The following is a 12,737-nucleotide window of genomic DNA, read 5'->3' on the forward strand; positions in this document are numbered from 1 at the left end:
AAAGGACCCTTTCCTCCTTGTATGTGTGTCAGTCTGTCTGTCTGTATGTATGTATGTATGCATATCCTTAATCCCATACTCCTGTCTTTGCCACCATATTGCCTCCACCAGTATCACCTCTTCTCAGTCTTCATTTAGGGCACAATGACATGATATATAGAGAGCTGGCTTTGAAACCATGGTGGTGAGATTCAGGCCCCACCTCACTGTGGTCCTAGGCAAGATCTCTACAGCTAAGACAAGAAGTTGTAGAGAAAGTGCCAGCTGCACTGGTAGAAGGAATCTCCTTGCCTGCATATTCCCTATGCCAATGAAATTATGCCTTATCAGTATCTGTCTTCCTATTTACTTCCTTCTCTACTTCCTGTAAACATTTCCAAGTCTTTCTCATTTTTCAAACGCTCTCTACCTGTCACACTGTATCTCTCCTCACTTTCTTCCCCAGCCTCTTTGAGGAAAGCCTCCAATGCCCATGCTTCCGCCTCGCCTCCTCTCCTCCCACTTACATCTTTAAAAGCACCTGGTGACATAGCAGATAGAGTGCATGGCCTAGAGTCAGGAAGATCTGGCTTCAAATCCAGCCTCAAATACTTAATAGCTGTGTGTCTGGGTAAGTCATTTATGCTCTGTATGCCTCAGTTTCCTCAACTATAAAATGAGAATAATAACTTTACAGGGTTCTTGTAAAGATCAAACAAGATAATGTTTGTAAAGCTCTTAGCCAGTTTGTCTATCACATAGTAGGTGCATAAATGCTTATTTCATCTCAACTCTGCAGTCTGACTTCCAGCCTCCTAACTCATCTAAAACTACTCCCTTCAAAGTTACCAATGATCTTTAAATGGCCAGCTCTAATAGCATTTTCTCCCTCCTTATCCACTTAACTTTATTGTAGCATGTTTTCTCCTCTATATGCCTTCCTTTCTGGGTTTGCATAATATTTTTCTCTCTTGGCTTTCCTGCCTCTCTGACCACTCCTCAGCCTCCTTTGTCAGATTATCATCACCCATGTTGTGAGTACTAACTGGCTAGTATCTCTTCTGGGCTCTTTTCTCTCTATACGCCGTCTCTTGGTGACCTCATCAGCTTGCTGGTTTTGTTGTTCCATCCTTTTCAATCATGTCTGATTTTATGTGACCCCATTTGAGGTTTTCTTGGAGAAATACTGGAGTTGTTTGCCATTTCCTTCTCCAGCTCATTTTACAGATGAGGAGACTGAGGCAAGCAAGGTTACATGACTTGATCAGGGTCACACAGCTAGTAAGTATCTGAGGCTGGAATTAAACTCACAAAGAGAAGTCTTCCTGACTCCAGCATTCTATCCACTATGCCACCTAGCTGCCAGATCTCTGTATACATTTGTTTCTCTCCTGAGGTGTATCTCTACATCATGACTGTTGAACATTCCAAACTGGAGGTTCCATAAACATCCTGAATTCAACATGTGCAAAACAGAATTCATTATCTCTTTCCTCCTGTTCCCAAATCACCTCTCTTCCAAACTTCCCTAATTACTATCAGGGGGAACTACTCACCATATTTTTATTCACTCAGGTTCACAACCTGAGTATCATACTTGGGCTATCCTTGAGTGAATTTACACAAATCATCAAAACTTCTCTGGACTTCAGTTCCTCACCTATGAAGGGATTAGGCTAGATGGCCACTAAAACCCCCTCCAATTCAAAACCTATGATCTTGGTGATTCTCAACCCTCTATCCTCACTTAGCCTCCATATCCAGTCAGTTGCCAAATATTGTCATGTCTGTCTCTACAACATCTCTCACTTCTGTCCCCATCTCTCCAGTCACCTCCCCACCACCTTTTGACCATTATCTCCTTGTACTTAAACTATCGCAGTAGCCTCCCAAGTGGTCTCTGCCTTAACCTTCTCCCTATTCTAATAATCATAGGTTATTTTTCCTAAAATGCAGGGCCGACCATGTGTCTTTCTCTCTCACACACATACACACACACACACACTCCATACTCAAACTCCATCCTTTTTGGCATTTAAAACTTCATAATCTTACCTTTTCCTACCTTTTCAGACTTCTTACATTTGACTTCCCTCCACACACTAAAACTTCCAGACATCTTGGCTGTTAGAGGCCTACTGGCCTCATGTGCTAAGCTCTGGCTCCCATGTCCATGCATTTTCATTGGCTGACCGTCATGCTAGAATACACTCCATTCTCACCTCTACTTCTTGGAATCCCTGGTTTCTTCTAAGACTCACCTCAAGTACCACTTTGTAGGGAAGAAAGCTTTTCTTGGTCCTCTCAATTAGTAGTTAGGTAATCTCCAAGGTTACCTTGTATCTGCTTTATTTGTGTTTTGAATATATTTCTATCTGTTCTATGTGGTGTCTCTCCCATTAAAATATAAGCTCTTTGAGGGAAAGAACTGTTGCGTTTGTCTTGTGTCCCCAGTTCCATAATACATTGTAGTGTTTAATAAATGTTTGTTTATTGATAGTACTTCCTCCACTACACCAGCTTTCTTCCCATTATTATTACTCATCAGTTCACTAATGCCTTAAGTTCTAACCCTTCTCTTTTCCTACAAATAACTTGAAGAGCATCACTCCAAGCATGAGAAGGTCACAAAGGGAGATAATGACTGACTGATTGTCTGCAGTTTACTCAGTGTCAAGATTTTTTTAAATGTATAGACTGCCCTTTAATTACAAGAATACAGTGGAAGTATTGTCTTATTTAGATATGCTTTGAGAACTGACTTGATATTTTACATAAACTATTTCCATTGTATGGAATTCACATAATTATAGATAGGTATCAACTGTGCTACATGTTTCACTTAAAAACACACACATTATTTCGCACATATAAACTATACAGCATATCCCCTGGGGAAAAAATAATTCAATAAACATTTATTAACTGCTTACTACATACAAAATATTGCCTTAGGTGCTTGGCAGAGGTAAGGAAAGTGGGAGGGAGGTAGAGTACATAGATTAGCTATGATAAAGTTACACTTGATACTTACAGCCTAGAGGGATAAGACACCAACACATAAGTATGGAACTATGGTATTATGTGAAAAATACATCAGCAAGGTGTAACACAAAGTGCTATGTGAAATACTCTAGTTGAGGTCACTACCAGAAAGGGCAGCATCAAGGAAAATGTCGTGAATGAAATGGAGTTTGATTTGAGAAAAGCTTAAGACATGTTTGGCCAACATTTCAGTTGCTTAGAGATACTAACGTTGTTTTTAACATTTTGTTGTAATCAGCCAAGATCTGCCATGTCACCCTCCCCCCTCAACTCCCCTAGCCTTTGAGAATGAAGAAAAACAAAACTTCTCCCAAATATAGCTTTTCTACCTCTGTGCCTTTGTCCACACTGTGCCCTAGGTCTGGAGTGTTACTCCGTTCCCTTCTTTGTTAAATCCTACTCTGCTCTTAAATCTCAAATTAATTTTTAACTTTTGTTAAAATGTTTAACTTTTGTTGTTGTTTAGTTGTTTTTCAGTTTTCCATTTCTTTATGTCTCCATATAGAGTTTTCTTGACAAAGATACTGCAGTGATTTGCCATTTCCTTCTCCAGTTTATTTTACAGATGAGGAAACTGAAGCAAACAGGGATAAGTGACTTGCTCAGGGTCACATAGCTAGTAAGTGTCAGAGGCCACATTTGAACTCAGGAGAATGAGTCTTTCTGACTCTTAAGTTTGGCACTCTACTGTGCCTCCTCACTTCCCTAAACCCCGGCTTCAAAGAATTTGAATCTAGTAATGGAGGGTGACATTTTGTTATTGTTTAATTGTTTCAATTATTTTCTAACTCTTCATGACCTCATTTGGGGTTTTCTAGGAAGAGGTACTGGAATGGTTTGCCATTTCCTTCTCCAGGTAATTTTACAGACGAGGAAACTGAGGCAAACAGGGTTCAATGACTTTTCATGTGTCACAAAAATACTAAGTGTCTGAGGTCAAAACTGAATTCAGATCTTCCTGACTCCAGGCCTGGTGCTCTATCCACTGAGGTACCTGGATGCCCAAACTTTTAAAAATATCTGTTAAATTGAAGTACCAAAAATAAAGATGGATTTTTCTTGTTCTTGGATGGTAATTTAACTTCTGGTGTCAGCAGTATTTTTATTTATTTTCTATCCGTAAATTTGAGTGTCTATTATCCTTTCTCTAAAAGACTCTAATCAAGCCTGCTATATGTCATTTACTTTTATTTATTTTAACTTTATAGCAAATGCGTGGCCAAAAAAAAAAATCCCAAACCTGTGAAAGCTATTTTTGCCTCAAAAATCATCTTGTACTCAGTATACAATTATGCAAACATTTGGTGACATTAGTTATGATTGGATACTTGCTAGAGTCTAGGAGATTTAGAAAAATAAATATGATCCCTGGTTTTTGTCTGTATGTAGGATTCATTTTAGGTAAACCAGTATTAAATTTATCCTAAATTAAAATTTATAATGTAATCATTTGACATTTAAGAATAGGAATTTTTATTTTGCAAATTATATTCAGTAATTGTTCTTGCTCAAAAAATACAAAGTATGTTACATGTTTCATTTTTCCAAATGCCTGATATATATGTATGTATATGTGTGTACATGTATGTGTCTGTGTATGAGTACATATACATATATATGAGAAACCTTTCTTATGAAATTATGAGTTTATTACCATATGACTTTATTGAATATGAGGTCATCGCAGATAGAAAGCTAGTATTGAAGGCAAGAGGACCTGGGTTCAAGTCCTGCCTCTGACACGTACATAGCTAGCTGTGTAAAAGTCATTTATCTTCTCAGTTCTCCATGAAATTCTTTAGGATTATGAGTTGAAAAACAGGTGCCTATGCAAATTTGTAGAAGGAGTTTCCTCACTGGGAAGCTTTCTATTCCAGTGAAATCACAGGAACCATCCTTCCCACCTTACCCCCACCTTCCAAAAAACAGACATTTGGAAAGTCATAGTTGTAAAGGTAGTCTAAACTCTAATCCATGAATTTAACCCAGTCTGTGAGGCATTGGAATAAAACACTTAACTTGTCACGAAATATAACATTCTAGTTATGTGTGTTGGTATGCACAATCACACAAACAAATGTGTGGAATACTTCCAGGCTATATGGCAATTCAAAATGATCCTGCTGTTGCCTCATGTCTTGAATGGGTATATGTGTATAAAAAACACATAGACTTAAAAGCATTACCATATGCAAGAATTGTGTATTAATAAGACTTCAGCTTCAGCCTTGGACCTCCTTTTTTCCTGTCCATAAGTTCTTCCTGTGCTGAAGTGCTCTGCCTAGTGCACTTTAGGCCTGACCCCATCCTCAGTCCACAAAACTCTATGCCCTTACTGCCTATGCTGATCTGGGCTGGAAAATGACTTTTTTCCTGGACTTTCCCATCAGAATTCTTTCTGGTAAGCTTTCTAGGTCTGTGTGGAGGAATTGGGGGTGGGATAGGGCTGGGCTCTAGTTCTTCCTCCAACTCGCTGTCCCTGCCCCTCACTCCCCCCTCAAAGCTACATGCATCAGAGAGTGATATTATTGCTTTTTCTCTCTACAAACATAGGCTTCTTTGGGAATCCTTATATTCCTCAATTTGGGGCATTTTTTGGAGGTCAAAAGAAGGAATTGTCTCTTTACTACCCTCTCTTGCAAGAATTAAACAAGAGAGGGAGTCCAGTACTGTACTTTCACATTGCATCTGTGGAGATGGAGATCAGTCAGTGTGTAAGCATTTATTAAGTACGTGCTTAGTGCCAGGCACTGTGCTCAGCACTGGGGATACAAAGACAAAGCTCACAGACACATGGAGAGGCAACATGGAAACAGCTGTGTCTCAACAATGCAGGATAAATGGGCAGCACTTAGCAAGTGTATGTGAGAATTGGAGGTAAAAGGGTCAAGATAGAATTATTCTGTCTTCAAGAAAGATGTGTTCCAGCTCTGACTCCAGCCCTAAATCTGCCACTCACCCTAACCCTGTTCCTCTTAGTAGAACTCGAGCCCAGTTCCTTTCTCTGGAAGATGAGCACAGTGTTTTTGCCATCACAACCTGCTTCCCTTTACCTTTCTGGCTTAGCTTGAATCCCCTGAGAATCAGTGGGAATACAGGATTAGAATACTATTTAGCATTGGTATACAGGAAGGGGAAGAAGTGTGTGCCAGACACTTTCCTAAGAGCTTTTCACCAACATTATTATCATTTGATCCTTACTGAAACCCTGGGAGGTAGGTGCTATTATCATCCCCTTTTTACAGTTGAGGAAACTGAAACAAACAAGTTCAGTGACTTGCCCAGGGTGATACAGCTAATTAAGTGTCAGAGATAACATCTAAATTCAGGCTGTTATCAAGGCCCTTTCCCTTATCTGTGGTGCTGCCCCTTCCTTATCACCAGTTAACCTAGATAAGTGTTAGAATATGTTACAATTCAGATTTAACTTCAAACTCATTTCCTACCAAATCTTATCCGTGTCATTATTAGCATATACTGGAAGTACAAGTTTCTTTTTTCAGTTTTTTGATTTAAGAAGTGTTAATAAGCACTGACTTATTATTCAAAGCAAACAGCAGGGGTAAGGAAGAGCAATACTTAAGACATCCCCACAATTCAGTAATTCTAAACTGTTTCAGTATTTTTTTTCAAAATGTTTTAATCAAACCACATCATCAGGTTAAACTTGTTCAGGATGTGGGGCAAATAGATTTTTGTTTTCCAAAGTTTCCATTTATTCTTTTAAAAATCCAGTGCTCATCCCAATAATGGGATTTATAGCTTTGTTGCCTTAGAAATTCTCTCTACCTTTCATCCAGATCACACATAAATCTGTGGCAATAAACGTAGAAACTCAAGGAGTACCTATATGTCTTACCTGTTTGACCAGTGCTAGAGTATGATTCAGCTTTATTATCTTTCCTCAACTATTTGAACTTTGTGGAAAATTTTAATTGTGATGATAGGAATAGAGACCTTTGAAATGATCCATGGCTCCCTATTGCTTCTAGGAGAAAATCATTCTACAACTTAGCATGCAAGACCCTGTTTCTATAGTCTGGCTCAAAATTACCTTTCCAGCTCCTTCATGGTCCTCTCTGTTCCAACCCAACCAGAGTACTAGCTACTCCCTAAATTCAGTGTTACATCTCCCACTCTGTCCACTCCCTTAAGAGGCCCCCGAGGCCTGGAGTGCCCACCCTCTGTAGTGGCAACCACACTGGCATACCTAGGATGACTGCTAACACAGGTTCTTAGGTCTGCTTTACTAGGAAACACAGCTGTTCAAGGGGTCAACAGTCTTTTTTTTTCTTATTACATTCACTAGTTCAGGGAAAAAGTCAGCACCCTGAACTTCAGAGAAAATACAAGCAGAGAAATAAAGACCAATAGACAGGGTTCTGACTGCCTAAATCAAGGCAATGTTGCTATATACTTTACATACATACCTGGATCGAGAGTCTTTACATCTGAGCATTTGTGGAGCTCTAAACATACAGCCACTCAGAATCTCGACCAGCAAAATACCTCAGAGCTAGAAGGTATCACAACCCTCATGACTCAGTGCCTCCTAATTAGAAATTAGCAAAAGGTGTGAAAGTCTTCCTACAAGCAAACCTCCCTTAAGCAAGCTTCCCTTAATAGGCTCCACACGAGGCTTCTTAATAGGCAGGGAAGATCTTAAATCCCATTAACATTACACCCTCTTTGACCTTTGACCCTGCCTCTTAAAGGGATCTTCTTCCAAGCCTCAGCTTAAGGGTTGCCTGTCTCTTTGAAGCTTTCCCTGACACAACTCAGTTTTGAGGGGTCTCTATTTCTTCAAATTACCTTGCATTACTTCCAAGTATGCGTAGTTTTATGATCCAGTGTAATGAAAATGCCATGAGAGAACAAACTTGTGTTTTCTGTTTTTTTGTTTTGTTTTTGCCTCCTTCTTCTTGGCCTCCATTTTCAGAAAAGTCAAACAAAATGCAATGAAAGTTTATCATTAGTGGGGCATTGATGAATGGCTGCATGATAGGGGCCCCTACACACCTTCCCAACTGTAGAACCCTGAAAGCTGATACTCTGTGGATGGCTAAAGGAGTTGTTATCCCCCCCCCACCCAAGCGTCATATCTGTAACAGTCCCACAGTTTCCACAGGGCCAGAAAATAGATTTAATCCATTGGTAAATCATAGTCTAATAGTCTATAGATATCCTTTTTAGGGAATGTGGCCTTTGGGCAGATTTAGCCTTTGTCCCAGTGAATATTTTCCCCTGTTCCCATATGAATCCTATCCTTTCCCATCCTTAACACTTCCATCTTACTCCTCTTTTAAGTCATCAGTATAATTCCCAAGGATCTTAAATGGATATTGACATGACTTTCCTTTCCACTCATGTGGAACTTCCTCACATATAAGTGGATACAGTGCTAAATTTGACCCCTGAAAAAACATGCAGCAGTCCTCATTCATAACAGCTCCCTCTACTTACTAATTCATGCAGAAAGATGACAAAAGATCAGAATGAAAGCTTTGGGATGACTTCAGTGAATGTGAATGTCACATCACAAATTGATACACCCTTCCCATAGAGGTAGATAAATTCTATTTTGCCTCCTTCTCTTTTCCTGCCCATTCCCTGATCTTGGAAACATTTCTCCATCATACCTTTCTCTTGATTCTTTGCAGCATCTTTACTTTGTTTCTTTTCCACATAAACAAGTTAACTTGCTGCACAAAATAACATTAAAGGTTAATCTTAGGACCAAGATATGCTGTGGAGAAATATTCCCCATGAAGTGTATTCTGTCAGCACCTACCCTATAAAGTCCAAACTGACCTTCCCCAATGTTTCTAACCCTCTCTTTATCCCTTATTAATTCTGGGTATAGTTTTTTCCCAACATTAACAGCTCATACAGTATGATTATAAACCCATAATCTCTATTCCCCTACAAAAATAAACATTACAAATAACTCTTTTGTCATTGACATGCTGATACTTGTTTGAATAGTTTTAATAATCTTATGACTATGAAAACCAACCTGCCTTTAATAGTCATCTCTCGTAGAGGCCTTCTCATTGAGATACTATCAGATATAAACCGTACTAATTCAGTGTCAGACTCTAAGATTTTTCTGTTCACAAAAGGTTAAAATTACAAATGTTCATAACCTAGCCTCACTCTTGAATACTTAATTTACTTTAAACAACTTTTTTAAAAATCTGCTTATATGTTTTTATTCAGGTTTCCATAGACGTGCAGATCCAGTTACAAGGAGACAGTTTCCACATGGTGCTCATAGAATGGATTACATGCACTTTGAGGATGACAGCCGTGCATGGTTGTTTGACATGGACATGGTTATCATCTATATTTATTCAGTAAACTGGGTCATTGGATTCATTGTTTTCTGCTTTCTTTGCTATTTTTTCTTTCCGTTTTAGGAATTTTCACATCTTAATAAAGTTGAACAATTATATAAAGCCTTGATTATGTAAATAGCAGTGACTTAAAGAAAATAAGTCTTTTTAAAGTTTTCTGAAGTTTTTACATGTTACAGTATAATTGAATTATTTGGTCTGTACAAAGCCTGGGATTGATTAACTTACCTATTAATGTTTTTCATGTAGACAAGCTTAAGTCAAGAACATAATAACTTAACTCAAGATCAAGCAGATCCAGTATACAGCACAGCACTGCTAATCCCATAATAGTTTTTAATATGTTTTATTTGCATTTTTGCAGTTATCACCTTTCTTTCCATATTTGTCCTTAATTTGAAAAGATGCTTTCTCCTTTAAAAAAAATAAGTTTTGTTACAATCCCAAAGCATTAATTTAGATAGATTAATTAATCCTTTATTATTTGAACACACATACACAGTCAATTCCTGATTATTAGATATTCTACATCTACCTTGAAGAGAAACCACACTCCTCACAAACTAACCCAGGAAAAAAAGGAATTATTTTGAACTTGAAGTTATTGCCCCCATTAACACAGATAACTGGAAGCTGACTAGCTTCCTTTGGGCTCCTTTTTATATGATTATTTCAAGCACCAAGAGGAAAAAAAGCAAGGGACCACTAGGAAGAATGGCTGCCAGTAAGAAGGAAATAAAAGCCTCTTTTTAGGAAATCATGCTTCTAAAACTCCTAGCTACAACTTTGTGACCTTAAGAAATAATTTGCTAAGTGAGCTTCAGTATCCTAATGAAGAAACACGTGACCCCAATTCATTTACTTTAGTGATTTGCTTTCATAGGTGAATTAAGTAAAATATGCTGTGAATCTGCAATAAAAAGTAGCTTGTTATTCACTGATGGACTTCCTAGGACAAGGACTTGTTAGAAGTAAACAACAGAGATTGATTTTCCTTCTATATTCTATAAATTGTGGCATTTCTCTCCATTCATTACTGTAGAATAATACCTGTAATTTCTAAGGTTCAAAAACTTCAAATGTTCTATTACTACAGGTAGAATTGAACCAGGTGTTCCCATGATAAAGCTAAAAATCCTGAAGCACAAAGAAAGCTTTTGCACATTTTAAATCACATGAGAAGTGTTTGTGTGAGAAAGGACTCCTAGTCGAAAGCGCTTTTTTACCCGCCTATTTCTGTTCTGTGTAGATGGACCCTTTAATAATCTAGAAATAGTCAATTAATGATAGCACAGAAATATTGAGGATATGTTTTCAATCTGTCTTAGCAAGAGAAATGAAAAAAAAAGTTTTAACAAGGCATTTTTAATGCAGACCTCCCATCTCTAGATATCCTTTACTCCATCACTCTATCCAAGCCCACTTATCTTCAGTGATAACTGTATTTTAGCTCAGCCACCTACTCATCAACATAGACTGTATGAATATTTGATGTTTTTAATATAATAAACACTTAATTTTTTAAATTAATGTTTTAATTGTGTAGATGAGGCAGCATGTTATAGTGATTGGAGTGTTGAACATAGAGGAAGCAAAACCTGTGTTCAAACCCTGCCTCTGACAGAAGTTTGGTTGACCCCAGTCAAGGCACTTACCTCTCTATGTGCCTCAGGCAACTTGCTAGGACTCAAGTACTTAAATTATAAACAAATTTTGATCTTTGGTCTGTGGAGGAATGCGCACACTGGATGTTCTCTACACTGAAAAAAAAAAGTCACACGCTTCATATATAATTTTGTAGATATGAACAAGCATTATTAATGTATGCTAACTAATTCTATTATATGGCACTTTTCCCCCAATGCATTTTTCACATCTGTTAGCTTGTTTTCTCCTTATACCATCTGTATATAATGCAGAAATGGAAGAGGAAATCAAGGCATGAAGAAAACTCTTATGACTTGTGTAGTCACACACGAGTCTATGATAAAACTGCTGAGTGTTCAAACTGCCTTTCACCACAATGCTCTTTCCAGTAGACCATACTCAATTCAAAGTATTTTTAAAAAATAAATCTCGATTTTAATGTCTTCCATGAAGTGGAATTTTTTTCTTTCATTCATAAAAATATTAAATAAAATAATACCTATGAAAGGCCCCTGAAGAACACTGCTTAATATTCATTTAGTAAGCCTTTTCCTTTTATTGGTGCTTATTTAAGTCTTGAAAAATGCTTTAAAGTATTAGACATTTTTAAAAAATAAAAAACTAAGTGAACTAAGCAGCATGGTTTTATTAAGAATAAATCATGTTTTAGAATGAAGTTGATTAAAAACAACTGTGCCTCAGGAACAGACTTCTTACAAGTCATTATAGAACCTTGGGCAGTTGGGTAGATGTCTTTCAGCCTTGGTTTTCTCACCTATAAAATGACAGTGGCAAATTGCAAAAATGTCTGTTCTGTAATGCACTTTGAGTCTAACAATTTGTGTAAATAAATGATTAGAACATATTTTGTAATGTTATCGAAGTCATTATTACTGCCACATTATGACTCTTTCTCTGAGGACTGAAGTCCTGTATTGAACAAAATGTGCAAAATTATCAAGACTCCACCAGTGGACAGAAGGGCTAAGGAAAGATGGCAGGTCCACAAGTGCCATGACAAAGGGGAAAAAAAAAATTCGGATTGAGAGTCCATATCACAGCTGAAAAAAGCAAGATCTAAATGAGACTAGTTTGGAACATAAAAGGGAAAGGGAAAATCAGGTAGTGTCAGTTTTAGGTTGTTTTATTCAAGATGTGGAGACTGCTATGGAATGGTAAGTGAGGGAAAATGGAATGTGCTGCCAGTCATTCTTCCAAATGTGCCAGTTGCCACTAGAAGCCCATCATACATACTTGGTTATAAATGCCATATTTAATCAAGTGAACCATACTTACAAAATTAGCTCAAGTTGATATATACATGAAAGCAACTTTCTAGTCCTTAAAAATAGAGTCCCAACTTGTTTCATGAACAGGACCTTCTTTTCATTTCCCCCAATATACTACAATGAAGACTGAGTGAGGGAGAGAGGATTAGGGATGAATGAAGAAGAGAATTGATGGCTGACTAGATCAAACTATGCTATTCTTATTAGAAATCCCAGCAAACCAAGGAATGTAGCCACGGCACCCAGTCTACAAATATATTAATGGTTTAGAGGCCCCTGATTTAAAATAATAAGTTTATATAGACAGGAAATAAGCCACAATTGAGAGCAATTTTATATCCTATGGTAGGATTATTAGTGATCTGGAAAATTTAGGAGTCTCATTAATAAGATGAACAAAATATACAATTTAAGGAATGTC

At 37.6% G+C, this 12,737-nt stretch overlaps 1 protein-coding gene across 12 annotated transcripts in view; it reads left to right on the forward strand.

The window, feature by feature from the left end:
- Positions 1–11,892, forward strand: part of RNF180 (ring finger protein 180) — a 225,207-nt gene extending 213,315 nt beyond the window's left edge. For all 12 annotated transcript variants that reach the window (XM_069096392.1, XM_069096389.1, XM_069096390.1 and 9 more), the window contains one exon: positions 9,244–11,892. In XM_069096392.1, the coding sequence (XP_068952493.1) occupies positions 9,244–9,443 (200 nt within the window). In that variant the 3' untranslated portion in view covers positions 9,444–11,892. The remainder of the gene's footprint in view (positions 1–9,243) is intronic.
- The last annotated feature ends 845 nt before the right edge of the window (positions 11,893–12,737 follow it).

The sequence above is a fragment of the Petaurus breviceps genome, unplaced genomic scaffold (genome assembly GCF_028583685.1).
Source record: "Petaurus breviceps papuanus isolate PSGF00001 unplaced genomic scaffold, PetGlider_PUasm1.0 229, whole genome shotgun sequence".
NCBI classification, from domain to species: Eukaryota; Metazoa; Chordata; class Mammalia; order Diprotodontia; family Petauridae; genus Petaurus; species Petaurus breviceps.